General features: G+C 55.0%; 14 protein-coding genes across 14 annotated transcripts; 10 read left to right on the forward strand and 4 right to left on the reverse strand.

Annotated features, from left to right (window-relative positions):
- Positions 1-199: 199 nt before the first annotated feature.
- Positions 200-2,767, forward strand: ARG56 (bifunctional acetylglutamate kinase/N-acetyl-gamma-glutamyl-phosphate reductase; the record flags this gene model as incomplete). Its single annotated transcript, NM_209387.2, has 1 exon — positions 200-2,767. One exon carries the CDS (start codon positions 200-202, stop codon positions 2,765-2,767), a length of 2,568 nt encoding a protein of 855 aa, NP_984034.2.
- A 168-nt stretch (positions 2,768-2,935) lies between these two features.
- On the forward strand, positions 2,936-3,397 carry ARC15 (Arc15p; the record flags this gene model as incomplete). The annotated part of the gene is made up of 1 exon (NM_209388.1): positions 2,936-3,397. The coding sequence occupies one exon, from the start codon at positions 2,936-2,938 to the stop codon at positions 3,395-3,397; it is 462 nt and encodes a 153-aa protein (NP_984035.1).
- Positions 3,398-3,637: 240 nt separating this feature from the next.
- YRB2 (Yrb2p) lies at positions 3,638-4,657 on the forward strand (the record flags this gene model as incomplete). Its single annotated transcript, NM_209389.2, has 1 exon — positions 3,638-4,657. The coding sequence occupies one exon, from the start codon at positions 3,638-3,640 to the stop codon at positions 4,655-4,657; it is 1,020 nt and encodes a 339-aa protein (NP_984036.2).
- A 20-nt stretch (positions 4,658-4,677) lies between these two features.
- EFM4 (Efm4p) lies at positions 4,678-5,361 on the reverse strand (the record flags this gene model as incomplete). The annotated part of the gene is made up of 1 exon (NM_209390.2): positions 4,678-5,361. The coding sequence occupies one exon, from the start codon at positions 5,359-5,361 to the stop codon at positions 4,678-4,680; it is 684 nt and encodes a 227-aa protein (NP_984037.2).
- Positions 5,362-5,450: 89 nt separating this feature from the next.
- Positions 5,451-5,918, forward strand: FIS1 (Fis1p; the record flags this gene model as incomplete). Its single annotated transcript, NM_209391.1, has 1 exon — positions 5,451-5,918. One exon carries the CDS (start codon positions 5,451-5,453, stop codon positions 5,916-5,918), a length of 468 nt encoding a protein of 155 aa, NP_984038.1.
- A 278-nt stretch (positions 5,919-6,196) lies between these two features.
- RNR3 (ribonucleotide-diphosphate reductase subunit RNR3) lies at positions 6,197-8,869 on the forward strand (the record flags this gene model as incomplete). The annotated part of the gene is made up of 1 exon (NM_209392.2): positions 6,197-8,869. One exon carries the CDS (start codon positions 6,197-6,199, stop codon positions 8,867-8,869), a length of 2,673 nt encoding a protein of 890 aa, NP_984039.2.
- Positions 8,870-9,497: 628 nt separating this feature from the next.
- MPT5 (Mpt5p) lies at positions 9,498-11,921 on the forward strand (the record flags this gene model as incomplete). Its single annotated transcript, NM_209393.2, has 1 exon — positions 9,498-11,921. The coding sequence occupies one exon, from the start codon at positions 9,498-9,500 to the stop codon at positions 11,919-11,921; it is 2,424 nt and encodes an 807-aa protein (NP_984040.2).
- A 1,171-nt stretch (positions 11,922-13,092) lies between these two features.
- Positions 13,093-15,546, reverse strand: RSP5 (NEDD4 family E3 ubiquitin-protein ligase; the record flags this gene model as incomplete). The annotated part of the gene is made up of 1 exon (NM_209394.1): positions 13,093-15,546. One exon carries the CDS (start codon positions 15,544-15,546, stop codon positions 13,093-13,095), a length of 2,454 nt encoding a protein of 817 aa, NP_984041.1.
- A 410-nt stretch (positions 15,547-15,956) lies between these two features.
- On the forward strand, positions 15,957-17,831 carry DSE1 (Dse1p; the record flags this gene model as incomplete). Its single annotated transcript, NM_209395.1, has 1 exon — positions 15,957-17,831. The coding sequence occupies one exon, from the start codon at positions 15,957-15,959 to the stop codon at positions 17,829-17,831; it is 1,875 nt and encodes a 624-aa protein (NP_984042.1).
- An 826-nt stretch (positions 17,832-18,657) lies between these two features.
- YCK3 (casein kinase YCK3) lies at positions 18,658-20,073 on the reverse strand (the record flags this gene model as incomplete). The annotated part of the gene is made up of 1 exon (NM_209396.1): positions 18,658-20,073. The coding sequence occupies one exon, from the start codon at positions 20,071-20,073 to the stop codon at positions 18,658-18,660; it is 1,416 nt and encodes a 471-aa protein (NP_984043.1).
- Positions 20,074-20,581: 508 nt separating this feature from the next.
- On the forward strand, positions 20,582-21,637 carry EAF3 (Eaf3p; the record flags this gene model as incomplete). The annotated part of the gene is made up of 1 exon (NM_209397.1): positions 20,582-21,637. The coding sequence occupies one exon, from the start codon at positions 20,582-20,584 to the stop codon at positions 21,635-21,637; it is 1,056 nt and encodes a 351-aa protein (NP_984044.1).
- Positions 21,638-22,762: 1,125 nt separating this feature from the next.
- AGOS_ADL052CA (ADL052C-Ap) lies at positions 22,763-23,275 on the reverse strand (the record flags this gene model as incomplete). The annotated part of the gene is made up of 1 exon (NM_001355310.1): positions 22,763-23,275. One exon carries the CDS (start codon positions 23,273-23,275, stop codon positions 22,763-22,765), a length of 513 nt encoding a protein of 170 aa, NP_001342256.1.
- Positions 23,276-24,548: 1,273 nt separating this feature from the next.
- On the forward strand, positions 24,549-25,070 carry AGOS_ADL051W (ADL051Wp; the record flags this gene model as incomplete). The annotated part of the gene is made up of 1 exon (NM_209398.1): positions 24,549-25,070. The coding sequence occupies one exon, from the start codon at positions 24,549-24,551 to the stop codon at positions 25,068-25,070; it is 522 nt and encodes a 173-aa protein (NP_984045.1).
- A 1,211-nt stretch (positions 25,071-26,281) lies between these two features.
- On the forward strand, positions 26,282-26,722 carry AGOS_ADL050W (C2H2-type zinc finger protein; the record flags this gene model as incomplete). The annotated part of the gene is made up of 1 exon (NM_209399.1): positions 26,282-26,722. The coding sequence occupies one exon, from the start codon at positions 26,282-26,284 to the stop codon at positions 26,720-26,722; it is 441 nt and encodes a 146-aa protein (NP_984046.1).
- Between the last annotated feature and the right edge of the window lie 401 nt (positions 26,723-27,123).

Raw genomic sequence — 27,123 nt, forward strand, 5'->3', positions numbered from 1 at the left:
GCCACCGCGAAGATGATCTGCAGAGACTTTCGTTGACAACTCGTCTGTGGGCTCATCGAAAATGTCACGAAAAGAGCCATATGAATGACAGCTCTGTTGAGTCATCGGAAGCCGAAAGAGAAAGTCTAGCTTATAAAGCCACACGGACTGCTTTTCGAGAGCTAGAACTCGGCGCGACTGGGATAAACGGAGTACCAAGATGCTTGCGAGCACTCTCTACTGTTTTAGTAGAGCTTCGCTGGTAGCAGGATCTAAAACCGGACGCCATGGGCTGGTCCGTGCCGCATACAAGCGCGAATTGTTCAGCACTGCCGCTATAAAGAAGCTGAACTATGCAAGAACCGGGAACAACGAGGGCGTTGGGTCTCTGCAGACACGGTCCACCGTGATCCAGCTTCTCAACAGTATTGGCTCTAAGCGTGAAGTAGAACAGTACCTGAAGTACTTTACTTCCGTCTCGGAGCAGCAATTCGCGGTTATCAAAGTTGGAGGTGCCATCATCAGCGACAACTTGCCGGAACTGGCTTCATGCCTGGCGTTCCTGTACCATGTGGGGCTCTATCCGATTGTGCTGCATGGCACGGGTCCGCAGGTGAATAACAAATTGGAGGCTCAGGGTATCGAGCCTTCATATATAGAAGGAATTCGCGTAACTGATCCTGTGACCATGACAGTAGTTCGCGAGTGCTTTCTGGAACAGAACCTGAAACTTGTGACGGCCTTGGAGCAGATGGGCGTCCGTGCCCGGCCGATCACGTCGGGAGTCTTTACGGCAGACTATCTAGACAAGGAAAAATACCAGTTAGTGGGAAACATTACCAGCGTGTGCAAAGATCCAATTGAGGCTTCAATCAAGGCAGGCGCTTTGCCTATCTTGACGTCTTTTGCGGAAACCACGGCAGGCCAGACCCTAAACGTAAATGCAGATGTCGCGGCCAGCTCGTTGGCTCGCGCGTTTGAGCCATTGAAAGTGGTATACCTGAACGAGAAAGGTGGTATAATCAACGGCGAGACGGGGGAGAAAGTTTCCGTCATAAACCTTGATGAGGAGTACGAGGACCTGATGCGCCAGAGCTGGGTTAAGTATGGGACGAAACTGAAGTTGCAGGAAATTAAAGAACTACTCGACTACCTGCCTCGAACATCCTCTGTTGCTATAATCAACGTTCAAGATTTGCAGAAAGAACTATTCACTGACTCCGGCGCAGGTACGATGATCCGCAGGGGTTACAAACTACTGAAGGGCTCTTCCATGCAGCAGTTTGGTGCAGAACGCTTGAGAACTGCCCTTGAAAGAGATCCGGAGATTAGATCGGGACGGCTGTCTGTGGCTTCGTACTTGAAGTCAATTGAGGAAACTAATATTACAACATATGCAGATGAGCCTATGGAAGTGCTGGCTATTATTGACAATGACGGAACAATACCCAGGGTTGACAAATTCCTCTGTTCTCAGGCGGGTTGGTTGAACAATGTAGCTGACAACGTCTTCAAGACACTAAAGAGAGACTTTGGGGCGCTGGCTTGGGAGGTCGAGGAAAGAGATCCTGCTATTTCATGGCACTTCTCTAATTCCGAGGGTTCCTTCCTTAGAAACGGCAAGGTGCTATTCTGGTACGGGATAAATGACCTGGAAACTGTCGTCAGCATTGTAGATTCATTTCTCCGGAGGGTTTCCCCGACGTCCGCCAGGAACTCCATGAATAATGCCTTTTCTGCGAAACAGTCGAAGCGCTATTACTCAATCGCCAGCAGAAGAGCACCCCCTAAACTACAGGGCGAAAATACATCCATCAGTAGAGTGGCACTGATCGGCGCAAGGGGGCATACAGGTACCAATTTAATTTCTCTAATTGAAAATCACCCATATCTAGAACTCGCATGTGTTTCCTCTCGTCAGAATGCAGGTAAACCCTTGGAGGGCTACACGAAAGCGCAGATTGTTTACGACAACTTGAGCCCGGACGACGCAAAGAAACTCGAGCTTGAGGGTGCAGTCGATGTGTGGGTCATGGCGCTCCCCAATAACGTCTGCAAGCCTTTCGTGGATGCCATCGAGAGCGTCCAGCGCGAGTCCAAGATAGTCGACCTCAGTGCAGACTATAGATTTGTACCGCCTGCGGTCGCAGCCTACGGTCTGCCAGAGCTTAACGACCGCAACGAAATCGCTTCTGCTCGAAAGATCGCGAACCCCGGCTGCTACGCCACCTGCGCCCAGCTTTCCCTGGCACCGCTTCTTCCATACATGACTGCGGCCCCCGTCGTCTTCGGCGTCTCTGGGTACTCCGGTGCAGGCACTACGCCGTCTCCGAAGAACGACCCCGCAGTGCTGCACGACAACCTCATACCCTACTCCCTCACAGACCACATCCACGAACGGGAGATATCCACACGATTGGGTACCACCGTCGCGTTTCATCCACATGTGGCACAGTGGTTCCAGGGCATCACGCAGACTATTTCCGTTCCTGTCAAAAAAGGCGCGCTGACACAGGATCGGGTGTCGTCGCTTTATAAAGAATTCTACCGTGGCGAAAGGCTGGTGACCATAGCAGACGACGTGCCGCTGGTCCGTGCCATCGCGGGTTCCCACGGCGTGGTTATTGGCGGCTTTAAGGTGAATCGCTCTCAGGACAGGGTCGTGGTAGTCGGCACCATCGACAACCTTCTCAAAGGCGCCGCTACGCAGTGCCTGCAAAACATCAATCTTGCTCTGGGATACAGCGAATACGAGGGCATCCCCACGGCACCCAGCAATGCCTCGTGAGCTGCTATATAGCCGCTCCGCCGGCGCGATGCCAGGGCAGGATCCGCACCATATATCATATTATACGTAGCTGCCCCTTTTATCAAGTACAGCAGTCCCGCACTCCGCCTGTAACACACACCCGCATCCACCGCCAACTGCACACCTTCCACCTCAGAGTCTCTCAGCATGACCGATTGGAGGAGAATTGACATAGACGCGTTTGACCCGGACAGCGGACGGCTGACTGCACAGGACCTTGTGCCGCCCGCTGCCTCACAGCCCTCGCCCCAGGAGCTGCAGGCCAGGATCGCACAGCTGCGCTCCGCAGGCGCCAGCGGCGACTTTGCGCGCGGCGTGCAGATCGCAGTCTCGGACCCGCCGTACGGCGCCGACGAACAGACGAAATCGCAGTACCTGCTTGCCGTGCTGGACCTGCTCACCCAGGTGAGACAGGCCGACATCGCGGGCATCCTGCAGCAGCTGAACCGCCCGCAGCAGGATGTGCTGCTCAAGTACCTGTACCGCGGCATGGCCGTGCCCGAGGGCCAGAAGCAGGGCGGCATGCTGCTCGCGTGGTTCGAAAAGCTGACGCAGCAGACCGGCATAAACCCGATCGTGCGCTTCTTATCGGACAGGCGCACTGTATAGGCCAAGAACACCGTCCGATGTATATAGTAGCGTTATCTAGTGGAATGGCCGGCACCCTCAATGCATCAGCTGGGCTCTGCGCATGGCCAGCCGTCGCCAAGGGGCGTTACCCGGAACATCGCGGGTCCTTGGAAAAGATCAATGCTTTCCTTCTCAAACAGCTAGCATCAAGCCCTTCTCGTCTTGCAGGGCATGGCTACAACCTGTATCCGATCTGCGTTAATTGTCTCATAAAACAGGATGCCCGAGCAGCCAATCGTCGAGAAAGCCGATAGCAATGGGCACGCCGAGCCTGAGGCTGCAAAGAGAACAAGATCAGAAGGTTCGGGTGAGGCCGAGGAGCAAGTGGAGCCGCACAAGAAGCTGCGCAAGGCGACTGAGGAGCCCGAGTCGGCATCGGAGACCGTATGCGAGGACAAGGCGGAGCACGGGGACGATTCAGGCGGCGAACAACAGACGACGCGCAACGGCGAATTGAGCGCGGCCGCAGAGGCGCAGCCGCAGAAGCAGGCGGCTGGCGATGCCCCCAGGACCGCGTTCGGCGAGCGGCCGCCGTTTGTCGCTGCAAAGCCGTTCGGCGCTGCAGGGTTCAGCGTCAAGAAGGACGGCGCCGCCGCGAGCGGCAGCGCCAGCCCACCGGGGGCTGGCGCCCCTAGCGCCGGGGACCCCAAGCCGTTCTCCTTCGGCTCCGGGCTTGCATTTGGCAGTGGCTTCAAAGTGCTGAAGCCCGATGCCAAGCCCGGCAGCACCATATTCGACAAGAAGGATGGCACCACCTCTCCGCTGCCGGAGTCGACGGCTGCGTCCGTGGCGTCCGAGGCTTCGGACGCTGCAGACTCGGACGCACGTGAGGCCAGCATCTGTCTGCAGAAGCAGGTCACACAAACGGGCGAGGAGGCAGAGGACTCACTGTACCAGGCCAATGTCAAACTGTACCAGCTCGTCAGCATCTCTGAGGGCTGGAAGGAGCGTGGCGTAGGGCCTGTGCACGTCAATAAGGACCGTTCCACCGGTCGGGCCCGCCTCGTCATGCGTTCCCGCGGCCTGCTGAAGGTCATCCTCAACCTGCCGCTCGTCAAGGGCTTTTCGATCCAGAAGGGCTTCCCAGGCTCGCTGCAGAGTGAAAAATTCATCCGCATTTTGGCCGCCGACAGTAGTAAAGGCCCGGTGCAGTACGCACTGAAGACCGCCGCCCCGCCAGTTGCCGAACAGCTTTACAAAACCATCGCGGACCTCATCCCGGACAAGCCGTCCGTGTAATATAGGATACAATAAATGCTCTACATAGCCTTTGTGAATGCCACACTACAAATTGTGCTGCCTTTCTTCCCGCCGAAGCCAAACTCCGGGTAGGCGATACGGCCGCACTTGCGCAGCCCGCTGCCGGCCTCCACCAGGCGCACAAGCTCGTCCTCCGTGAAGTTGCACGAGGTGATCAGCAGCACGCCGCCGGGCGCGAGCACGCGCTCCACGACAGCGGCGTACGCAGCGGGCACGCTCGCGGCACCCGCGGGCTGCATGCCGCTCAGCGCAATCGCGTCCAGCGTGCCCTTGTCCAGCACCACGTCAAACACGCCCGGCTGCCACGCCGCGCTGAACACGTCGGCCGCATGGAAGCCGACGTCCGCGTCGTGCGTCGCGCCGATGGCGCGCGCCAGCTGCACAGAGCGCTCTGAGTAGTCCACGCCCTCTAGCCGCCCGTGGAAGCCGGCGTCCGCGAGTGCAAACAGCAGGTGCCCGTTGCCGCACCCCACATCCAGGACCGCCGCGTCCGGCGCTATGCGCCACTCGCCCACGTGCTCCTCCAGGAACTCCACCATGCGCTCAGCCGCGCGGTCCTCGTCGAACCAGCACTCACCCGTGTCCTGCGCATCCGCCTCAAAGTTGCGCTGCTCTACCGCGTAGAACTCGTCCCAGTACTCGCGCGTGCCCAGCTTTGACTGGTTGAGCTGCGTCGTGTCCATCCTTGGTGGCTGCGGCTGGCGCCGCCACCACGCAAAATTTTCGCTGTCCTGCAGCCCCCAGCTCTCCCGCCATCCCCTCGCCGCGAGTCATGAGCAACATCAACTTCCTGCCTACCATCGAAGACGCCTACGGCGCGCTCTCCGCCGAGCAGCTCGACATCCTGCGCCAGCAGGTGCTCTCCGAGGGCGGCGACATCGCATCGATCCAGTCGCGCTTCAACTACGCCTGGGGCCTTGTCAAGTCGCACGACGCCGAGGACCAGCGCCTGGGCGTCAAGCTGCTCACCGACATATACAAGGAGTCCCCGATGCGCCGCCGCGAGTCTCTGTACTACCTGGCGATCGGGTGCTACAAGTTGGGCGAGTACGCGATGGCCAAGCGCTACGCGGATGCGCTGGTAGCGCACGAGCCTGACAACGCGCAGGCGCGCACGCTGAAGGCGATGGTCGAGCAGAAGATCCAGACCGAGGGCCTCAAGGGCGCGGCGCTGGTGGGCGCGGGGCTGGCGGCGGTCGCAGCGGCGGCCGGGTTTCTGCTGCGGCAACGGCGGCCTTAGCCGCCCTAAGTACGAGGCTATGTACACAATGTATATATCGGGCCAGGAGCCTGGATCGACTACCACCGTTACCCGGCCCACCACTGCCGGGAAGTGCGGGTAGGCGGCGCGACGCGACTCCGCTGCGGGCCGGGTAACGGTAACGCGTGAGATTACGCGTTGCGACGCGTAAACCGAAAATTTTCGCATCTCCTGGCTCAGGAATTAGTAACGGCCCGCATTTCGCATATATAGTGGGCCCGCAGCGTTCGTGGCGGTTCAGCCAGGAGCAACTAGCAATGTATGTGTACAAGAGGGACGGGCGTAAGGAGCCAGTCAAGTTCGACAAGATCACGGCGCGGATATCGCGGCTGTGCTACGGGTTGGACCCAAAACACGTCGATGCGGTGAAGATAACACAGCGCATCATCTCCGGTGTGTACGAGGGTGTGACTACGGTGGAGCTAGACAACCTTGCGGCGGAGACCTGTGCTTACATGACTACGGTGCACCCGGACTACGCCACTTTGGCGGCGCGGATTGCCATCTCAAACCTGCACAAGCAGACGACGAAGCAGTTCTCGCAGGTGGTTAGCGACCTGTACCACTACACGAACCCCAAGAACGGGCTGCACTCGCCGATGATTTCGGACGAGGTGTACGAGATCGTGATGGCGCACAAGGACGAGTTGAACTCGGCCATCGTGTACGACCGCGACTTCCAGTACAACTACTTTGGCTTCAAGACGCTGGAGCGGTCGTACCTGCTGCGGATAGACGGCAAGGTGGCGGAGCGGCCGCAGCACATGGTGATGCGTGTGGCTGTGGGGATCCACGGTAAAGACATCAAGAAGGCTATTGAGACGTACAACCTGATGTCGATGCGCTACTTCACACATGCCTCGCCGACGCTGTTCAACGCGGGAACGCCGCATCCGCAGATGTCCTCGTGCTTCTTGGTAGCGATGAAAGATGACTCCATCGAGGGCATCTACGACACGCTGAAGGAGTGTGCGATGATCTCCAAAACCGCGGGCGGCATCGGGCTGCACATTCACAACATCCGCTCGACTGGCTCCTACATTGCGGGTACTAATGGTACATCCAATGGTATCATTCCTATGGTGCGTGTTTACAACAACACGGCGCGGTATGTGGACCAGGGCGGCAATAAGCGGCCAGGTGCGTTTGCTATATACTTGGAGCCATGGCATTCCGACGTGTTCGACTTCATTGATATTCGCAAGAACCACGGCAAGGAGGAAATACGTGCCCGCGACCTTTTCCCTGCCCTGTGGGTTCCTGATCTCTTCATGAGAAGAGTCCAGGAAAACGGCGATTGGACGCTATTTTCTCCAAGCGAGGCACCAGGGCTATCCGACGTCTGGGGCGAGGAGTTCGAAGAACTGTATGAACGTTATGTCCGTGAGGGGCGCGGAAGAAAGACAATCAAGGCACAGAAGCTGTGGTACGCAATTCTTGAGGCTCAAACAGAGACGGGTACTCCATTTATCCTTTACAAAGATGCCTGCAACCGCAAGTCGAACCAAAAAAACCTCGGTACAATCAAGTCGTCCAACCTTTGCTGCGAAATCGTGGAATACTCTTCTCCAGAAGAGACTGCGGTGTGCAATCTTGCGTCGATCGCCCTGCCTGCGTTCATTGCGGAGGCAGCGGACGGCAAGACGCAGTGGTACGACTTCGACAAGCTGCACGAAATTGCAAAGGTCGTCACTCGTAACTTGAACAGGGTCATTGACCGTAATTATTACCCAGTAGAGACCGCAAAAAGGTCCAACATGAGACATAGACCAATTGCATTAGGAGTCCAGGGTTTGGCAGACGCATTCATGATTTTGCGTATTCCATTCGACTCCCCTCAGGCAAAGGAGCTAAACAGCCAGATATTCGAGACGCTGTACCATGCAGCCTGCGAGGCTTCTATGGAGCTTGCCATTGAGGAGGGCCCATATGAATCTTTCAAGGGCTCGCCAGCCTCCCAGGGCATTCTACAGTTCGACATGTGGAATCACAAACCATCCGGCATGTGGGACTGGGACGCCCTAAAGGCTAAGATTATCGAGCATGGTATGAGAAACTCTCTATTGCTGGCACCAATGCCTACTGCATCTACTTCCCAGATTCTCGGTTACAACGAGTGCTTCGAGCCATACACATCAAACATGTACTCGCGTCGTGTGCTATCCGGAGAATTTCAGATCGTCAATCCCTACCTGCTGCGCGACCTAGTCGACCTGGGCATATGGGACGACTCCATGAAGTCCCACATCATATCCGATAACGGTTCTATTCAGGGACTGCCCAACATCCCACAAGAGCTCAAAGACCTCTACAAGACCGTCTGGGAGCTCTCTCAGAAGACCATAATCGACATGGCTGCTGACCGTGGTGCCTTTGTGGACCAGTCGCAGTCGCTCAACATCCACATTCGCGCCCCAACCATGGGTCGCCTCACGTCCATGCACTTCTACGGCTGGAAAAAGGGCCTGAAAACAGGGATGTACTACCTGCGCACCCAAGCCGCCTCCGCCGCTATTCAGTTCACCGTTGACAAAGCCGTCGCAGAGCAGGCTGCCAACAACGTCGCTGACCTTTCCCGGTTGCACCGTCCGCGCTACGTCCCGCATGCCGTCGGTGTCTCCGCCGCCCCGGTCTCGGACAGCCCCCGCGCTGCAGCGCCATCTTCTGCCGGTGATATCTCCTCCATTTCCGCCAGCATGGCCTCCCTAGAAGTTCAGGCCGCTCCTCCGGCCTCTTCTGCCACTGCCATGTCATCTGAACAGGCCTCTGAAGGCAAGCCTGCTGCCTCAGCTGAGTCCACTGTCACTGCCGGGTCCACCGTCACCGCTGAATCTACCCTTACTGCAGAGTCCGACTACGACATTTACAATTCCAAGGTCATTGCCTGTGCAATTGACAACCCAGGCGCCTGCGAGATGTGCTCTGGCTGACTGCCGCTGCAGTACTGTACACTAAGGGTTCTATTCTGGTCTGCTCCGTTGCCACGCGCAATATGTAGGCAATTATGCTAATGTCTAAGTAATCAGGGAATGATCTATTCATTCTCCCAATGTTGTGCGCTGCGACGCAATTTTTCACGTGATCATGTTTAGGCCGTTTTATCCTGAAACACCACGTGACAAAGGCACTCGCTTCTTTTTCCCAAAGGCACTCTCGAGCTGGCAGACGCCGCCCCAGCCCGCGACCAATCGGGTGTCGCAGCCTGCGCTGGGAGTAGTGTAGCTGTGGCATGGGCGTGCCAAATAGCGCGGCCAAACGCTTCTCGCGCCAGGCCCAGCGGGCACCTAGCTCGGGAATGGGCCTGGCCGCGGCAGGCAACACCAGCACACCTCCGTGGATGGTGAGCCCGCCTGCGGATTACAAGAATCCCGGAAAAGGGCCACAGAGCATGGCCTGTTGGCCTCTACGTTTTCTTCCGGCCCGCTCCAGCGCCGGCCACGTTCCAGGAGTAGTTATAGGCTGTCCTCGCGGTTTCTTGCGTCCTGCAGCACACACAGGGAGTTTAAGCAACTGACACGCCAGGACTGCACAGGTGTGCCGTTAAACCAGCACAGCGCCATGCCCTATACGCACCAGCCGCAGCTGTCGATCAACTCAATCCAGTCGCTGGTGGAGCCGGTGACGCCTCCTCTGGGCCAGATGAACAACAAGCAGAACCATCAGAGAACCAACTCGTTGGATCTGTCGGGGTTCAACCAGTTCATGGCGAGCAACTCGCCGATCAACTTGCCTACGCTGTCGCCGATGAGCGGCGGGATGCTGTCTTCGGTGGCAAAGCCGCGGATCTCGTCGCTGCCACTGATCACAGAGTTCGACACAGCGTCGGTGGAAAGCTCCGCGACCCTGATTGCGGGTGAAACGCCGTATGGTGCGGCGCTGCCGGCGCTGCGCAGTGTGAGCGGGTCGACGGTGGCGTCGAACGCTGGCGCGGCGTCGGCTGGCGCGGCGGCAACGGCGCGCTCGTCGTCGTCAGTCTCGTCCGCCACCTCAGCAAGCACAGGAGCGCAGGGCTGCAACCCGGACCTAGGCTCCTTGCCGATCGAAGAGCTCGATTACCTGCAGCTGGCGACGGACCAGTACGGCTGCCGCTTTTTGCAACGCAAGCTAGAGAACCCTGCGGAGTCCAACCAGGTGCGCGACCTGATGTATTCGCAGATCAAGCCATACCTGCTGGACCTTATTTTGGATCCGTTCGGCAATTATCTCATTCAGAAGCTGTGCGAATATCTCACTCTGGATCAGAAGACGTCCATGATCCAAGACATATACACCCATGTCTTTGAAATATCGATTAACCAGTATGGTACTCGCTCTTTGCAGAAGATCATTGATACGACTGAGACAGAGCAGCATATCGACATGATTGTCAGCGGGTTTTCGCAGCAGTTTACTTCCATCAACCAAGTGGTAACTCTTATCAACGATCTCAACGGGAACCATGTTATCCAAAAGTGTATCTTCAAGTTTCAGCCAACTAAGTTTGACTTTATCATCGATGCGATTGTCGAAAAAGACAATATCATCAAGATTTCCACGCATAAGCACGGCTGCTGTGTCTTGCAGAAGCTCTTGAGTGTGTGCACCTTGCAACAAATCTTCAAGATTTCTGTCAAGATAATCCAGTACTTGCCGGGGCTCATCAATGATCAGTTTGGCAACTACATAATTCAGTTCCTGTTTGATATCAAGGAGCTGGATTTCTACTTATTGGGTGAGATTTTCAGCAAGCTGTCGCACGAGCTGTGCCAGTTGTCCTGTTTGAAGTTCTCTTCCAATGTTGTTGAGAAATTTATAAAAAAGTTGTTTCAGATTGTTCATGACTCTCTCACAAACCCTTCAGCTTCAGCTTCACCTCCTATCAAGGTTGTGAGTAATGGTTCGCACTCGTACCAACATCAGGCAGACGATGTCGTCAATGTTGCGATGGGGATCCTGCTAACTATCACAGATATCTTTACTGCAAATCTGAATGTGCTGATCAGGGATAACTTTGGTAACTACGCCCTTCAAACTTTACTTGATGTGAAAAACTACACTCACCTGTTGGAGATTCCTGGCAATAACTATATCCATAGCTCTCCTAGATTGACTAAATTCAGTCATGAATTTACGCTAAAGGTGGGCAACCTGATTGTGTTGACGAAGGAGCTATTGCCAAGTATCAAGACCACTTCGTATGCTAAGAAAATCAAGTTGAAAGTGAAGGCATACGCCGAACTAACCGGCGTATCTTTCACTGACCTCTCTCCCAAGAAGGGCCAACAGAATGCACCCAATGGTATTGCTTCTGGAAGCTCAGCTGCTAACGGGGGGTGCTCTCATCGCAAGCAGCATGCTCGGCACTACTCCTTACCGGCAAATTCCTTTAGGCACCAGCGCAGTAACAGCACTATTTCATTATCTGGTGGTTACCATGGGCAGCAAGGGCACCCACAGCAACAGGTGAACATGATGCGCCTACCTCAAAAGTTAAATTTCAATATGTCCCAGCTTTCGCAGCAACAGCATCTGTCGCAGCAGGCTGTATTCAACCAACTTCAGACGCAGCAGCAACATGTACAGCTTGTCTCTCCTTCCCATCAGGCTATGAATATGCCATCGACTTACCAGCAGCAGCCCCAGATGCCGCCTCAACCGGAATATCTCTCTATGAACTTCACGAACGCTACGCCAGCATATGCCTCAGGTGAGACCCAGACCACTTCGTTTGCCGACCCGTTTACGTACGAGCAACAGCAGAAACAACAGTGGCATCAGCACCGACAGCAACAGCTCCAACAGCAGCATTCGTCCGTATCCCATATGCGCCATAACTTATCCGACGCGGGCCTGTTTTCACATCAGGCTGCATCATCATCGGCCTCTAATCTAATGGCGATGAACAGCGGAGCTGCTAGTCCAACTCCCCAGCAGCCAATGTACTTGACAAACGCCGCGGCTATGGAATACGACATGCACTTAGGTAACGGATTTTACCGCTGAAGGATGCTGCCCTCGCTGTGATCGAGGATCATCTTTCGTTTCAATTCCAACTCTTATATGTGCATATTTGTCAAAATTATATGACGTTGTTATTATTATTCTACCAAGGCTCCATACCAACAGGCTTTCAAAAGACATACATTGATAAACATTCAATAAAACCTTAAAAAACCAGTTGTTGCAATCATTATAGTATGAGTATTAAAATGTTAAAATGTAAAAAAAAATACCTGTGAAGATAACCAACCAACTTAGGATTGATTCCACAATCCAGATTTGTTACTATATGTTATATGATCACTTTTGCCAAGTCCCAGTTCAATTTCATCATTCTGCGAAAATGTTACCCGATAGGCCAGTCATTCGTTTGCCTAATTGTATTTTTAACCTGTTCTAATCATTCAGGGATTATTTTATATTATTACCACCATTTCGTCACAACTCAGCCAACAGTTCACACTATTCTTCTTCCAGTGGCACTCACAACTTGCAATAATTCTGGTATTACTGCGGCTTTGGACTGCTGGAGGAAGTTGGAACAAAAATTTATATATTACTACACACACAAAATATACCTAAAATGCAGAATGTGAATGATTTGGGAGGATTAGGGTTCACCCTTATGGTCTACCATTGTAATCATGTGTTCTACGGCGGAATAAAAGGGTTTATACAGCCGCTATTGCATAGCTGCAGTAGCAATTGGCGGTATTGCTTTTAATATCGGTCTCTAATTTGAGGGAACTGGTTTTCTCGTTATTGTGTGTGGACACCTGCTTCGAATCTTACTGCTGCTTGTTACAATATGAAATCTCTTACACTTTGTTATAAACACTATTGTCCTCGGGGGAAGAAGTATTGGAATACATATTATTACGTATATGCACTTCCGTCAATATTAGCTTCACAATTCTAACCGAATAAAGATTCGTAACTATTGTAGCTTCCAGTAATTGATTCCAGTTCTTTATTATTAAAGAAGAGCTTGTTATATAAACTCTTTTTAGGCTTTAAGTTCAATAGCTGTTAAATTATATATTTTTTCATTGCATACAATGCGAAGGTCACTGATTGAGTGGTAAATGAGAGGTAAATAGATAATAAAAGTTACGGAACAGTATTTAGTAAAACAAAATTGATTAGTGGCAAGTGAAGTCACAGGCACATTGAATTATTCCTGACCAAAACCTATCGTTTCTTCAACAGCTAAAGTTAACTTCTGTTTCAAAGTATCATAATCGTGATAGGCTGGCAAATCTACCCTGTTAAAGCATGTATGCGACTTTGGTAGTTGCTGCACCTCACCTGCCTTTTCAATGGTAAACCTTCTCGGGCCGTCTGAACCCTGTAAATCCTTAAAACCATTGACTGGAATCCGAGAAGTACCGGTGGTAAACTGTAGTAAACGAGCTTTCTGCTCATTATCCCATTCTGAGATACACTTCCAGAACCACTTAATGACTTCGTCAGATTCTTGGTAGCCACGGTAATCTGTATGCTTCTTCCAGTCTTCAACATCAATTTCGGCAATACCGCCGATTAACAACTCTAACTCGCGCTCATCGAAGACATTAACCAAATCTTCTGGAATCAACTCATTGAAGCCGTCAATGAACGCCTTAAATTGATCTTCCACCCTGCTGCAAATTTTCCATTGTGTGAATAACTCCACATATTCCTTTTTGTTATCATCAGTAACATCAATATTTCTACCATTTGGCTTTAGGTCGACTGTAACCACCTCTCCAAACCGTTCGTCGTCCGCGCTAAATGTTAGATCCAAAATGCCAGCTATACTATTCTCGAGAATCCACTTCAGAGAATTGTAGACTTCCGAGTCCACGCCTTCCATATCCTGTAGGACAACCTTCTTGCGAAGCATCATCTTGTATAGAGCACCCACGAAGAACGCATCCAAGAACCTTCTGTGGAATACACCCAAACCAACAACCCTACCAATGAACTTGAAGTAGTTCAAGTGTTCAGGGTTGATACCACTGTTGGGGTTAATTTGGATGGTGTAATTATCATGCGAAGAATACTCGAATAGACAGTAGAATGGATTGAACATCTCGTGCGACAATAAGAAAAAGAATTCTCTGCTCACGCCACCGTAGTCTAGACCCTCTTCCCCATCGAACTTGATCATTAGCCTTTTCTTTAAATCATCTGGTGACTGTCTCATTATCTCCTGATAAGCATCTTCAAAGATATTCTTTCGGCGGACCCTAATATGACATTGGCCTGGCAATATCCTCAATGAGGGCTGCGACCTGAAGTAGATAACCTTACGTCTAAAGTCACGCTTGTACTGAGGAACATTTTGATCCAACGATGATGGAAGACGAGGGTCGTCCCACGTCGTAGTCTTGGTATTATGATCAACAAAATAAACTCTTGCCGTATTGGTTAGCCTCATCTCCCAGCCAGAAGGCAATGGACCGAGCTGCGAAACGGGTTGTTGCTGGATGGTATTATTAGATGGCCCGTAGGTCCGAATGTACTGTTGCCTCCTGGGATCTACCCAGGTGGTAGTCCTAGTGTTATGGTCAACGAAATACGCCCGGCCTTCAGGTGTGTATCTCTGTTCCCATCCCGGTGGAAGCTCCCCCAAACCAGAAGTAGTCGCCCCCGTGACCGCGAATGCTGCTGCTGCTGCACCATTCACAGCAGGCGTCGCTGAAGCACTTGTCTGGACAGTAATACCGCCACTGTCAGTTGCGCCTCCCGGAAGCGTACGGCCTCTGTGCTGTCGACGCTCAAGCTCCGTGTTAGCGGTAAGCTGGTCTCCGCGTTCCGACTCCGTCTGATCTAAAGTGGGGCGTTTCCATGTGGTAGTTCTTGTGTTATGATCAACATAGTAGGTACGGCCAAAATTGTCTGTCCTTCTTTCCCAGCCAGGAGGCAAGCGGCCATACTGATCCTCAAAGGACGAATACTGCCGATTCGTACGACTACCGTCTGCAGCGACGCCGCTGCCGTTAGCGATATTATGGTGACTGCTGCTATTAATGCTGCTGCCAGGCGCAAGCGCAGCAGAGGCAGGCAGGCCGTTGTGCTGTAGGGTGCCCTGAGAGGCCCCGGCAACCACTTCCTCGTGCCCCCACTGCATGGGAGACGCAGACCCGCGCGAAGAGCTCGCAGCAAGCGCGCCCGACGGCCCGTTCGCCATATCCGGGTGCAACCCCCCGCCCGCGCTCGCCGAGGGCCCTTCCTCGCCGACATTGGACAAAACGACTATTAGCCGACCGCTCACATTCATCCCATCGTTCGAGCGCTTGAGGTCGCGCGTGATCGTCTCCTCGCGGCGCCGGCTACCGCTCGCCGTGTCCTCGTCAAGGTGCCCGAGCACGTCGCCCACGCGCACATTTATCACGCCAAGAAAGCCCTGGTCCTTCTTCTTGAACTTCTTCTGGTCGAATACCTGGATCGTCAAAATCGAGTTCTCCGTCACCCCCGAGAACGTGAACGTCTCGTTCCAGTACGGGTTCAACGTCTTCTTCTTCGCCGCCGTCGACTTGGTTTGCGACCCATCGATCGTCAGCACCGCAAACGGGTCCGGCGACCGGAACACGTCCCTCTTGTATAGCGACTCTGCCGCAACTAGCTTAACAGTTATCGACATCACCCGCCAGCTGATACGCTCCTCTTACGTGCCCGTCGATACCTCCCTTGGTGCGAGTACGGAGCTGTGGACCTAAACAAAGTGCCGAGGTCGTTGCGATGGCTCACGAATAAATAAACCGACTGCGTTCAACGAATCCCAGGTCCTCCCTTGTCCAAGCGCAGAGTCCGCTATCCTCCCGCTATATAGGCTCTCCTAGTCGTCAGGACCTTTTGCAACCACGCTACGTCTTTGTAATAATCACCCTGGCGCTTTGACTATTCGCTTGCCCGACTGCTGTCGACAGCCCCCAGACCGGGTAAGATGTAGCACGTGCCGCACACATCACGTGACAGACTACGCCCCTTCGCAATCACGCACGTGATATTCACGTGATAAAAGAGCCGCGCCGCGGCATCTTGTGGGCTGCAATGGCTGATACCGAGTTGCGGCAGGTTGCGCGGCCTGGTTGCTGCCTCGAGCCCTGCGCGGGTTGTGTGGCGACAGTGCGGGCTGGTACGGGATTAAGCACAGCAACAAGAGCGCATATGCGGCTGAGCTCACTGGGCGAGGCGACCGCGGGAAGCGCGGCGCCGGCGGTTGTTTGCGGCAGTCGAACGGACCTATATATAGCGTGCAGCTGCACAGAGGGCCAGTGCTCGAGGGCAGACAGTATGGCTCTGAACGAACGTGGCATGCAGATGGATCGAGGACAGGCTAGGCCTGCTGTGCGACAGCCAGATGAGCGCGAGCGCAAACAGCGGCTGGTGAACCGGTGCTTTCGGGAGTCGCGGGTGCCCGACAGCGAGAGCTCGCCGGGCACGGAGCGACGGACAGCGGAGCTCAGCGGGTTCTACACGACGAAAAAGCTGCGCAGCCTGTATTGGACGCTGAGGACAGATGCGTCGCTGACGGCGTTTGCAGTGGCGCAGGAGCGGGACACGATCCTGATCAGCAACCGGCACCACTCGGAGGAGAACCTGAAGCTGTACCAGTATGACAACGTGAAGTCGAAGCTGCGGCGGATACAGACGATCACGCTGCCTGGTGGCTCTGTGGTTGCATGCGCGCTGCCAGGGCCCGGGTTCAACGTGGTCATGGGAGAGGCGCTGCGGAGAACGCACGACCAGCTGATTCTAACGGGGCATGAGGACGCGGTTGTGAACCTGATTGCTACGTCGCTGGAAGAGGGCGATGCGCGGATCATCCGGCGGTTCAACCCTGCCAAGTACCTGCGGCGGCTTCGGGCCCAGTACGGGGACGAGGCAGCCGACATGCCGTGGCTGCAGGAGATTGATAGTCTGCGCGTGCGGCAGCTGACGCCGTGGCGCTCCGTTAAGACGGATGCGACTGGTTTCATCGCGCTGGTGAACGAGCTGATTTTCATATACACGTTTGACGACACGCGGGAGCCGCTGTACATGCACCATTTTCCAGGGGTGGAGTCGTTCGACGTGAACCCGGAGAATGAGCTGCTGCTGGCGCTGTCCGGGTCCAAGTACGGTGCGAACGGCATTTCGTTGCTGGACCTGACAAAAATGCGCGGCATTGGCAGGCAATATGCGCCTGCGGGCCACCTGAAGGCGTTTGAGCGGGCGGCGGACTCCAAGCACTGCCTGTGGCTAGACAAGAGCCTGCTAGTCAACTCTGTTGGAAATATTCTCCGGGTGTGGGACATCCGCTGCAGTACCGGTCTTAAATGTGAGGTCCTGGGTCACAAGAGCAACATCACTGCTGTCAGATACCATAAGAACTCGCATACGTTGTACAGCTGCGACGAAGATGGCTATATATTTTCTTGGGAGCTGTCGCACCTACTGCGCGAGCTGGAGGGTATGACTGACGTCAGGAGAATGACCCTATGTCGAAGCCCTCAGTCGATCAAGACCGCGGACGACTGTTCTACAACTATCCAGTGTGGTAATATTGTTGTCGCTCCCGACACTGAATTTTCCTCGAAACGGAACTCTTCAGTTAGGAGCTCGTCTAGCAGGTTAGGCAGATTGCACTTACAGTTCTTAGGTGACGGGACACTGATCACCCTGGATGCATTGGAATTGGGTGTGCACAAAGTACAAGATGCAAAATGCTATATTGCACCGTCCAAGAACAAGCTACGGCGTCATTCAGAACTTCCGATAAAGACCTTGGCGCCGTCTGCTGTGAGCCATGCTGTGGAGTCCGATTCTAGTCTATCATCGGACTCAACATTGGTGGAAAGAGCTCAGCTCGAAGAGTTGCATCATGATATTTTTGGCAGCGGTTTCATGTCATTAGATCTGCACGCCGAAGTGGACCATTCGTAGTTAATTCTCATTCCTGTAACATTCAAGGATAGAATTTCTCCCAGATGGGCAATCCATAAGGCAAACATAATGATTAATTGTTTTAATTCGTTGTTTTAATTTGCTATTGTTATATTAACGTTTATTCTGGCATTCGTCTGCACAGCACCACATGCAGTACTATGTATATGTGTTTATGTATATGTAGACGGCGATGGCCCTTTATGTAATTTTAGGTATGCTTTGGCATAGCGTTATAACGATTAGCCATATGCTTCTTTCCTGTCGAGAGCAGGTGCTCGCGACTGACTGTTTGTTTGCTTGGCGCGTTCGTGACCCTAACGTGATTTACAAAATGAAGACACATTTCAATTGAGTCACGGTAGCTCTGAAGAAGCCGTACCAAGAGCAGTAAACGAGAGCAGTTTGCAGCTGAATGATGTGCTAGGATTATGAGACAGGGGCGATTGCGATAATCCACTCGATTGCGTCGACTTCCAATCCTACTCTAACAATCAGATTTGCTGCCTAGTAACTCAGTGGATTTTATCTCTGCATTGTACTCGAGAGTGCATGGTAGAAGCTGGATCCAAGACAAGATAGACCGCCCGGGATTTCGTGTGAAATTCTGCACATCGTAGCCGGCAGTCAAGCACATGGATGGGCCAAGCAAGAGTGGGATATTCAATGATGAAATCCAGTAAAACACTTCATACAAAAGCATCAGTAGTAGTAGAAAAGTAGTTGTAAAAGTAGAAGTTATAGTAGTAGGCGTAACAGCCATCTTAAGCACCCCTATCGTAGCAGTGGAAGCAGAAAGCCCTCCCTCTTTGCACCTGCACCAAAGCTAACACCACCTGCAGCAGCAGATCCTACTAAAAAATCCGGCATCGGTAAGGGAGTCCTGTTCTATATGGTTCTGCTGCCCAGATCTCGTGACGCGCTTCCCGAACGCGTCGTATGATTGCACAGCAACTGCTTGTTTCCCTGACGGGTGATTGGTGAGTATCTCATTGCTCCCCGTAGAAAGTTCCACACGGTTCTTGCCCGACTGGGAGTTTCTATGTGGCGTACTCTGGGAATGCGACCTATGGAGTTTGGAGTATTTGTGTGAATGTTCCTGATATTGCATATGGTAAGAAGGTGAGGAGGGTTGCTGCTTCAGTTGCGCCTGACCCTGCACCTGCTGCTGATGGAGGTTGCTGGTTGTGTGGTTATTGTTGCGGGGGTGCGGATTGCCATAGCCGTGCAAGTTCGCACGCTTATTAACGGCTATATTCCAGCCGGTGTGGTTGTTTAAGTCCATCCAGTCATAGTGCTGGTTATCTTCTATGTTTAAATCATGCATGACGGAGTCCATTAGAGAAATCAAGTAGTCGTAGTCTGGCTCCTCATCGAAGCGAAGCGAGCGGCAGTACTTCAAGTACTCAGCAAACTGCACCGGAATATTCTCCGAGATCAACTCTTCCGGCTTCAATTTCTGCTTCGTTAGGCCTATCTTCTCGTACTTCGCCTTGTTGTTGGGCGCCTTCAAGCCCTGCCATGGAAGCGATCCGCGCAAAAAGTAGAAGAACACATGGCCGAGCGACTCGAGGTCGTCGCGCCGCGACTGCTCGCGGCCAAAGTGCGTGTTGATCGACATGTATCGCGCCGTTCCGCTGAGCGACTTCCGCTCCCGGTAGGGTATGTGCTGCTTCGTCTTGGGGTCACGGTACTGCTTCGCCATGCCGAAGTCCACCACATAGATCAAGTTCGCGTCCCCGCCCGCCGTCGCCGCGCAGCCGCGCACCACCTCGCCCGCCGCCACCTCCCGCTGGAACTCCGAGATGAGGAAGTTGTCCGGCTTGATGTCGCGGTAAATCAAGTCCCGCCCGTGGATCGCCCGCACGCGCTCGATCATCTGCTTCGCCAACATGCACGTCGTCTTGACGCTGAACCGCCGCCCGCACCACTCGAAGAGGTCCTCCAACGACGGCCCGAGCAAGTCGATGATGAGGATGTTGTGCACACCCTCCTGCCCGAAGTAGTACGCCCGCGGAATCCCCCGCACCCCGTTAAGGATCCGGTACGCGCGGAACTCGTCCCGTAGCTGTGGCGCGTCCGACCGCCGCGGCTCGAACTTGATCGCCACCGGCCGCCGGCCCGCGTCCCCGCCCTCCATCATGTTTTCGCCCTCGAAGATAATCCCAAACGAGCCCTCGCCTATTTTCGGGCCCACCGCGTAGTGGATCCCCACCACGTGCTGCGACCCCCGGTTGCCCATCTTGTCGCTGCCTCTAGCAAGCGCTGTCTTCGCTGCCCTCGCCACACCGTCGAATCCGCCTGTCTCTTGCTGAAACCGGCTGTACTCTATTTTGCCCGCTCAAACTGGCACACCCGTCCGAGTCCTGTGGCACCCTACACAACCCAATACTAGTCGCTGCTACCTGCTTCCAAAGCTTGACGCAGCCCAAATTCTGTTGTCTGACCCCAGTCCAAAGTGGTGAGGAACAAAGAAAGAAACGCAAACAAAAACCATGCCAACATGAAAATCTTTTGCAACTGCAAAGGCCGCAACGGACAGGTTGCTCGAAGGCCAGACGGAATTACCACGGCTACCGCAGTGGCGTGGGGCCAGCAGCGGACGGCAGCGGCCGGCCGGCCGTGAACACGCGGGCACGCAGAGGCCGTGGGGCAGGCGAGGGTTTCGTACAAAGTGACACGGGCGGGCGGCGTGGCAGGCCACGGGCGTGGCCTGCAAGGCCGGAGAGCGGGCGGGACGCGGGGCGGCGATGTTTGGACCGGTAGAGGTGCTGCGGAAGGCGGTGCAGTGTCGTGGCATGTGTGGGGCGCGTTCCGATGGTGAAAAATTTGAGGCGCGTCGGGCGGCGACAACCTCTCCGCGAGACACAGCGATGGCGTTCGAGATCGACGGGAAGTGCCTGTGCTACCACGGGCCGCTGCTGTACGAGGCGCGGGTCCTGCGGGTGTACGACCCCGCGAGCCAGACGTATCGGGACCGCACGCGGACGGGGGTGCCGCTGGAGGAGGAGGACGGGCTGCCGGCGGAGAGCCGCGGGCGGGAGCACTGGTTTGTGCACTACCAGGGGTGGAAGTCGACGTGGGACGAGTGGGTGGGGCAGGAGCGGATCCGGCCATACAACGACGAGAACCTGGCGCTGAAGCGGCAGCTGGTGCAGGACGCGAAGGCTGCGGCTGCGGCGGCGAAGCGGGCGAAGGCGCGGCCGGGCAAGCGCGAGCGGTCACCGGCGCCCGCGGCGCCGGCGGCGCCGGCGCAGGGGCCGCGGCTGGCGGTGCGGATGCCGGTGGAGCTGAAGGCGCTGCTGGTGGACGACTGGGAGCGGATCACGAAGGAGCGCAAGCTGGTGGCGCTGCCGTGCGCGCCGACGGTGGGCGACATCCTCGACGCGTACTACCGCGAGCGCACAGCGCAGCTTGCGTCGCCGGTGGCGCAGACGCTGCTGCACGAGTTTGTGGAGGGCGTGCACCTGTACTTCGACCAGTGTCTGTCGCACCTGCTGCTGTACCGCTTGGAGCGGCTGCAGTTCGACGAGGCGTGCGGTGGCGCCGCGCCCGCAGCGAGCGGGCTGCCGGCGCCGCCGGAGCCGCGCCCGAGCGCGGTCTACGGGGGGGTGCATCTGCTGCGGCTGCTGAGTATGATGCCGGAGCTCATCTGCGGGACGACGATGGACGAGAAAAGCTGCCACACCGTGGTCGCCCAGTGCGAGTCGCTACTCGCGTGGATGGCGACGCATGCCGACGACCTGGTTTCGGGCGACTACATCAACACCTCCGCACAGTACGAAGGCGTGGCCCTGGGCATGTGAAACGCCCGCTATGTAATTGTTATTCATACTGACTGAGTGTCCCACACAGCCTTGACCCTGCGGCGGCCTTTGGTAAGCTGACCTTCGCGTCCGCGTGGCGCCGGCAGGGCGCCCGCCCGCGGGGCACCGCTGCTGGTGGATATCCGAGGGCGGGGGGCACAGTCGTCGCTCTCGCCGCTGCCGCACGTGCCCGCCGTGCGAGGCCGCGCCCGAGCCGTTGCTGCGGGCATGCATAATTTGCCGCCCCATGACAGCTGCTCAGAACACTTTTCATCTCTGTGCCTTGCTAACCGCGCTCTTCCGAACGCAAAATGGACTCTCCAGATTTACGCTTGCTTCCCATTTGGGGCAGCCCCCCTTTTGGCAACAAGTGAAAGGCTGTGGAGCTCGACGCTGTGCCTAGGGGAAAGTCATCAGCCTTCGCCAGCGCCCAGCTCTAACTGGCATGTATTTCTTTTGGAAATATGCACATTATTCTGATCTCTGCGTACCTGTTCACCATATGGCGACGTCCACCCCTGGGGGCTCCAGCCCGTTGCACGCACGCCCGGCAGAACCGGCGTGTCCAGAAGGCAGGACGTGCTGCAAATGGGGCACAGGCGCCGTATGGTCAGAGCCTGCACTGTCTCTGTAGAAACAGAGCAGGGCCTTTCGATGGAGTGGAAAGCCCCTACTTGCCCCTATCTTTTGCCTGACCTACATTATACGCCGAATTATATAATTGCCCGTTGGCAGCGGAGATCTTCGTTGCTACTGGCAAGATATAGCAATTGAAACAGGGTTGAGGGTGCGCGGTTCTGTGGCAGGCTGCGGTCGGCGTAGGGCAAAGTTCTTCTGGATGTCTATATGCCCAGAAGACATTGCTGTATCCAGGAATGCCATCCCGGATAGATTATATCGGCGGTTACAGATAAATCGAAGTTGCAAGCGGTCGGTGGAAGCGGACTTCTTGCCAATATTGCATACTTGTGTTGATGCGGTAAATAGGACATTGCGAAAGCCGGTACAGAAACGGTGCATGTACCGCCTGGCAAAATGCCTGCGCAGAGCGGAAAACAGGAGGCCCAAACACCGAATCCCGCACGGCGTACATAGTAGTACAAGGGTATGGCATCAGCTGTGGCGTTAAGGGCTGTGGCGCGGCCCGGCAGCAACTCTGTTGGTGCTGCTGGGTGCGGCAGCGGGAGGGCCTGTCTGCAGGCGCGAGTGGCCGTGTAGGTGGTGGGACTTCGTGTGCCGCTGCAGGTTCCCCTTGACGTTGAACTTCTTTTTGCACCCGGGGAAGTCGCAGGCATAGGGCTTCAGATTGGTATGCACAACCATGTGGATGGCCACCGAGACCTTGCGTGTGAACGTCTTGTTGCAAATGGGACAGGTCTTCTCCGAAAGCGGTCTGGCATCCGCCAGCGATGCGCACACAAGCGGTGCGCCCAGGCTGAGCGTCAATGGCGGCGTCAAGCCCCTGTCCTCTCCGTGCGGCAAGCTCTGGGTCCAAGGGAAGCTCTGGAACGGCCCGACGTACGGAGTGTAGCTGTCCTCTAGTATGTCAAGAAATGACTCCCACGCGGGCTCCTCGCCGATCTGCCTATCGGGCGGGTCGAGGCTCACAACTGCACCCTCTTGAGCCGGTCCCATCATGGTCTGCAGAGTCCGCCGCAGTAGCCCATGTGTGTGCCGTATTTATATCTCTCGCCGCATCCCGCACTCTACGCGGGAATTGTTGCTATCAAAAATACCCTGCCACCATGCGGTCTTGCCGCTTGTGCCGGCTTCTGAAGATTTCGAATTACTTCTGCCAACTGAGCGCCGCTAGTCCGCAGCACGTTCTAGCGATCGTGCATGTCGCGCAATTGACATGCAGGCCAATAGCCCCGGCTATGGATCCCATATGTGGAGTCGATCTTCGTTTCACATTGATTCCCCAAATGCCAGACCACATCTAGATAGCTATGGCGTTAATTACTTGTCCTCGGAAGAAATGCCAGAACGTGTCACAAGCCAGCTGGCTGTTGTCACAGTCCGCTGCTGTCGAGATCTGCTAGATCTCGCCCTGTCCAAATGTATTATCTAAGCTACTCGAAGATTAACGTTTGTCAAACGGAAAAATTCCGGGCGATTCACAGTCGCAACAGCAACCAAAGGACTGTCTGCTGAAGTATAGATGGCACATGTAGGTGTGTTTAGGATTCTATCCTAAGTGTCTAAGGCCCAGAATCGAGGTTTGCTGCGATGCCCTTCTCAAGATAACACTCCGTGCGCCAGAATGCCGGCACAGGCAAGATCTTGCGTCAGCATCTGCTGGGACAAATGCACTACCACCTCGCAGCGCCCGTGTGGCCGCATTCGGACATAATATGGCCTGACACATGTGGCGGTTGCACATAATGCAGCTGTTGCGAGCTTCCAAAGCAGCTTCCGCTCCATGCGGCATTGCCGTGCAGTCGTCGGGTTCTGGCAGGCCAGCCAGTATCGCCGCCGGTAACCCGCGTGGGACAATAGCGCGTGCCTGTGCAAGGTGAAGCCGCCACTCTTTTGACGCTCATTGTCGGAGGTGCTGCATTTCTCCCCGCGAACGCTCGTTCATGGCGCCAGCGACGGTGGGCACGGGCGGTATTGGATGCAGCAAGACTCCATAATCCGTTACGGGGCGCCGAAGCAATTGTCCCTGCACCGACAACTAGGTGCGGAGCAAGCGACCTTCTCTAGTTTGGTAGGAACTATTGTCTTGCGTTCTTGCCCACAATATGGCTCATGGTTCCAGCGGAGCGTCCCCGAGACGGACATTAAACTGATCGAACTCCCGCCTGCTCGACGAGCGGCCAAGACTTCCCAGGCAGCATATATATCTGGGGCATTTCAACCAAGTCGGATCCGTTCCCCATAGCAGCACGAGCGTTCGTGTGGTCCGTCCATGCCTCACACGTACCAGGTACCAGAGACACTGACAATATTTACGGGACCCTTACACAGTTTTCCATGGACAGTGAAATTCGAGGCACCGGTAGCCTCACAGGACGAAGGACTTGCTGTAGGTTCTTCGCTTGCTCCCTGCGCTCGGGGGGGCGGTAACCCTGATCTCGCTGGCAAGAACAAAGAGACGGATGCCACCCTACGCGGCGGAGCTTTGAGCCTGGGTGGTAGTCAACGGTTATACGAGGGCCAACTTGTCTCACTGGCCCTCCAAGATGTCACGCTGAGCTGTGAGCTCAGCAAGGGGGTTTCTGACCCAGCCAATAGTGTCCATAAAGTCTCGGGCAAAACGTGCGCTATATGCCGCAAGAGCTTCACACGGAAGACGTCGCTGCAGACCCATATGCTCATACACACAAAGGCAAAACCCTACCGATGTCCCTATAGAACTTGTAACAAGACATTCAACGTTAAAAGCAACCTCTATAGGCATGAGCGAATACACAAGCGAAACTGTTCCTGAGCCTGCTGCTGACTCTGCTATTGCCGGTGGGCGTTGCTGCCCCGGCCTATAGTACAGGTGTAGATACATGGTTTATATGACCGCTGTTGTCTAGTCGAAGATCCAATGTCCTTCTGTCCCTCGTCCACCTGCGCTCCCTGCAGTGCTTCTTGTTTTGGCCTCCAATATGTAGCTAGCAGCCCGGGTATTAGCCGTCAGCGTGTGCGTGGTTTTCGGGACGGCACGCGTTCATCGCGCAATGCCTCGACAACAAGACCCTGTGTGGCTGCAGTTTGCTCCTCCCCTTCGTCTGAGGCCCAGTGGATCATTATCCGCCCAACTGTGTCCCGAAAACCGTACAAGAGGCCTCCAGCATCAATCCCACGAAATTCGCCCAGGTAAAGGCAGCCCTGTCCCTAATACATCCTGCCGCATCGCGCTCGAAAGCAAATTAAACCCGTGCGATGCGCCGGCCATCGGAAGGCAGCCCCCTAGCGGTCCTACCCGACACCCAAGCCCACAAAGCTCTGTAACGCAACTCTCGATGCGCAGTTTACATGACGGTATATTGTCTGGCCAGTACCCCGAAGTTGCCAAACGTAGATCAGCACTGCCAGCCAATTTCTGCTGCAGCATTACGTGTTCACTGCCATCGCCCACAATTTCTTTGCGTGCGCCTACGCCACGTGCAAAGGCCCGAATCCGGAGCTTGCCTATCCACTAGGGTCTACTAAAAGCAAACTCCGGCACGCTCGAGACGGCTGGATCTCTCATTTCAGGATTGACCCGGTACGTATTTTTTTCAAATCAGGCATTTCTCTAGCTGTTCCGTTTGTCGCACGGATCGCTATCGTGCAACGGTCTTTGGCGCTCGAGCGCTAAGCTAGTAAACCGATTTTGAGTAAAGGGTTTAAGGGAATGCGGAAAGCTGGGCCGGAATCTGGGTAAATGACAAGCCAGACGACTCATAGGCAGATAAAGTCACTGTTCCGGTTTGACTGACCCAACAGAGAGGTTGCTATTTTCAGTGCCTATTTTCTTTGGCAGTGTTCGCGGAACAAAGCATGGCCGAACCGTGTAGAGTTGCAGAAGTGTCTGCTGGGCAACGCCCCGGCCGCAGAGCACACCGTAAGGTATATTTGGATGTGTGAAAGAAGCTTCGTACGGGCGTACCTGCACGGATATATATTTAGCGCGCTTGGTGCTTAGCCCGCGGCGTCCCGGCGGCCAAGATGCTACCGACTCTGCATTCCGAGGAGCCGAAGAAGACATTTACGGGACCTGTACAGAGCTACCCATGGACGCGGCTGGAGGACCCTGGACAGAGCAGCGCCGAGGACGGCGGGACGGCGGGGGAACAGGAGTACACGATGGCCGCCGACGGCGACGCGCCTGCAGCGCGGCCGTCGCCGTTCGGCTCGCCGCCGGCATTGTCTCCGCTGATGGCCCTCAACAGCAAAACCTGTCCGGTGTGTCTCAAGGAGTTCACCCGCAAAACATCTCTAAATACTCATCTACTGATTCACGCAGATATCCGGCCCTATCTCTGCGACTACGCCAACTGCAACAAGTCATTCAATGTCAAGAGTAATCTCAACCGTCACCTGCGCATCCACAGGGGGCACGAACTGCACCACGAGCAGGGCTCGTCGCAGGAGCCCAGCGACCCGTAGCCGCTTGTGCTTATATAGTGTGTACATTGATTGCATGTTGTATCCCCGATGTCTAACTTTCGGCAGTGGCTACTGCGGCGCTTTGCCGCGCCTCAAACACTGAAGATGACACAATTCGCCGTGCGGCCAGCCGCATTGTGCCGCACAGTGCACAAATCCGCCTCCGGCCCCGCATGGCTGGGCAGAAGAACGCACCGAAAATACAGTCGCTGGCCCCAGCCTCGCCCAATCGGCGCATTGGCTCCATGCCCCGTTGACTGTTCGAATGACCTGTTCATCGCATAAGCTTTTTGCCCGCGCCCAGGCGAAATTTTTCACTGCGTTGAAACCTTACGAGCAGACTGGTAAAATTGTATATTACCAAGGAAAGGCGTGCGCTGGCATAGCTTCATAACACTCTG

This window comes from Eremothecium gossypii, chromosome IV (genome assembly GCF_000091025.4).
Source record: "Eremothecium gossypii ATCC 10895 chromosome IV, complete sequence".
NCBI lineage: Eukaryota > Fungi > Ascomycota > Saccharomycetes > Saccharomycetales > Saccharomycetaceae > Eremothecium > Eremothecium gossypii.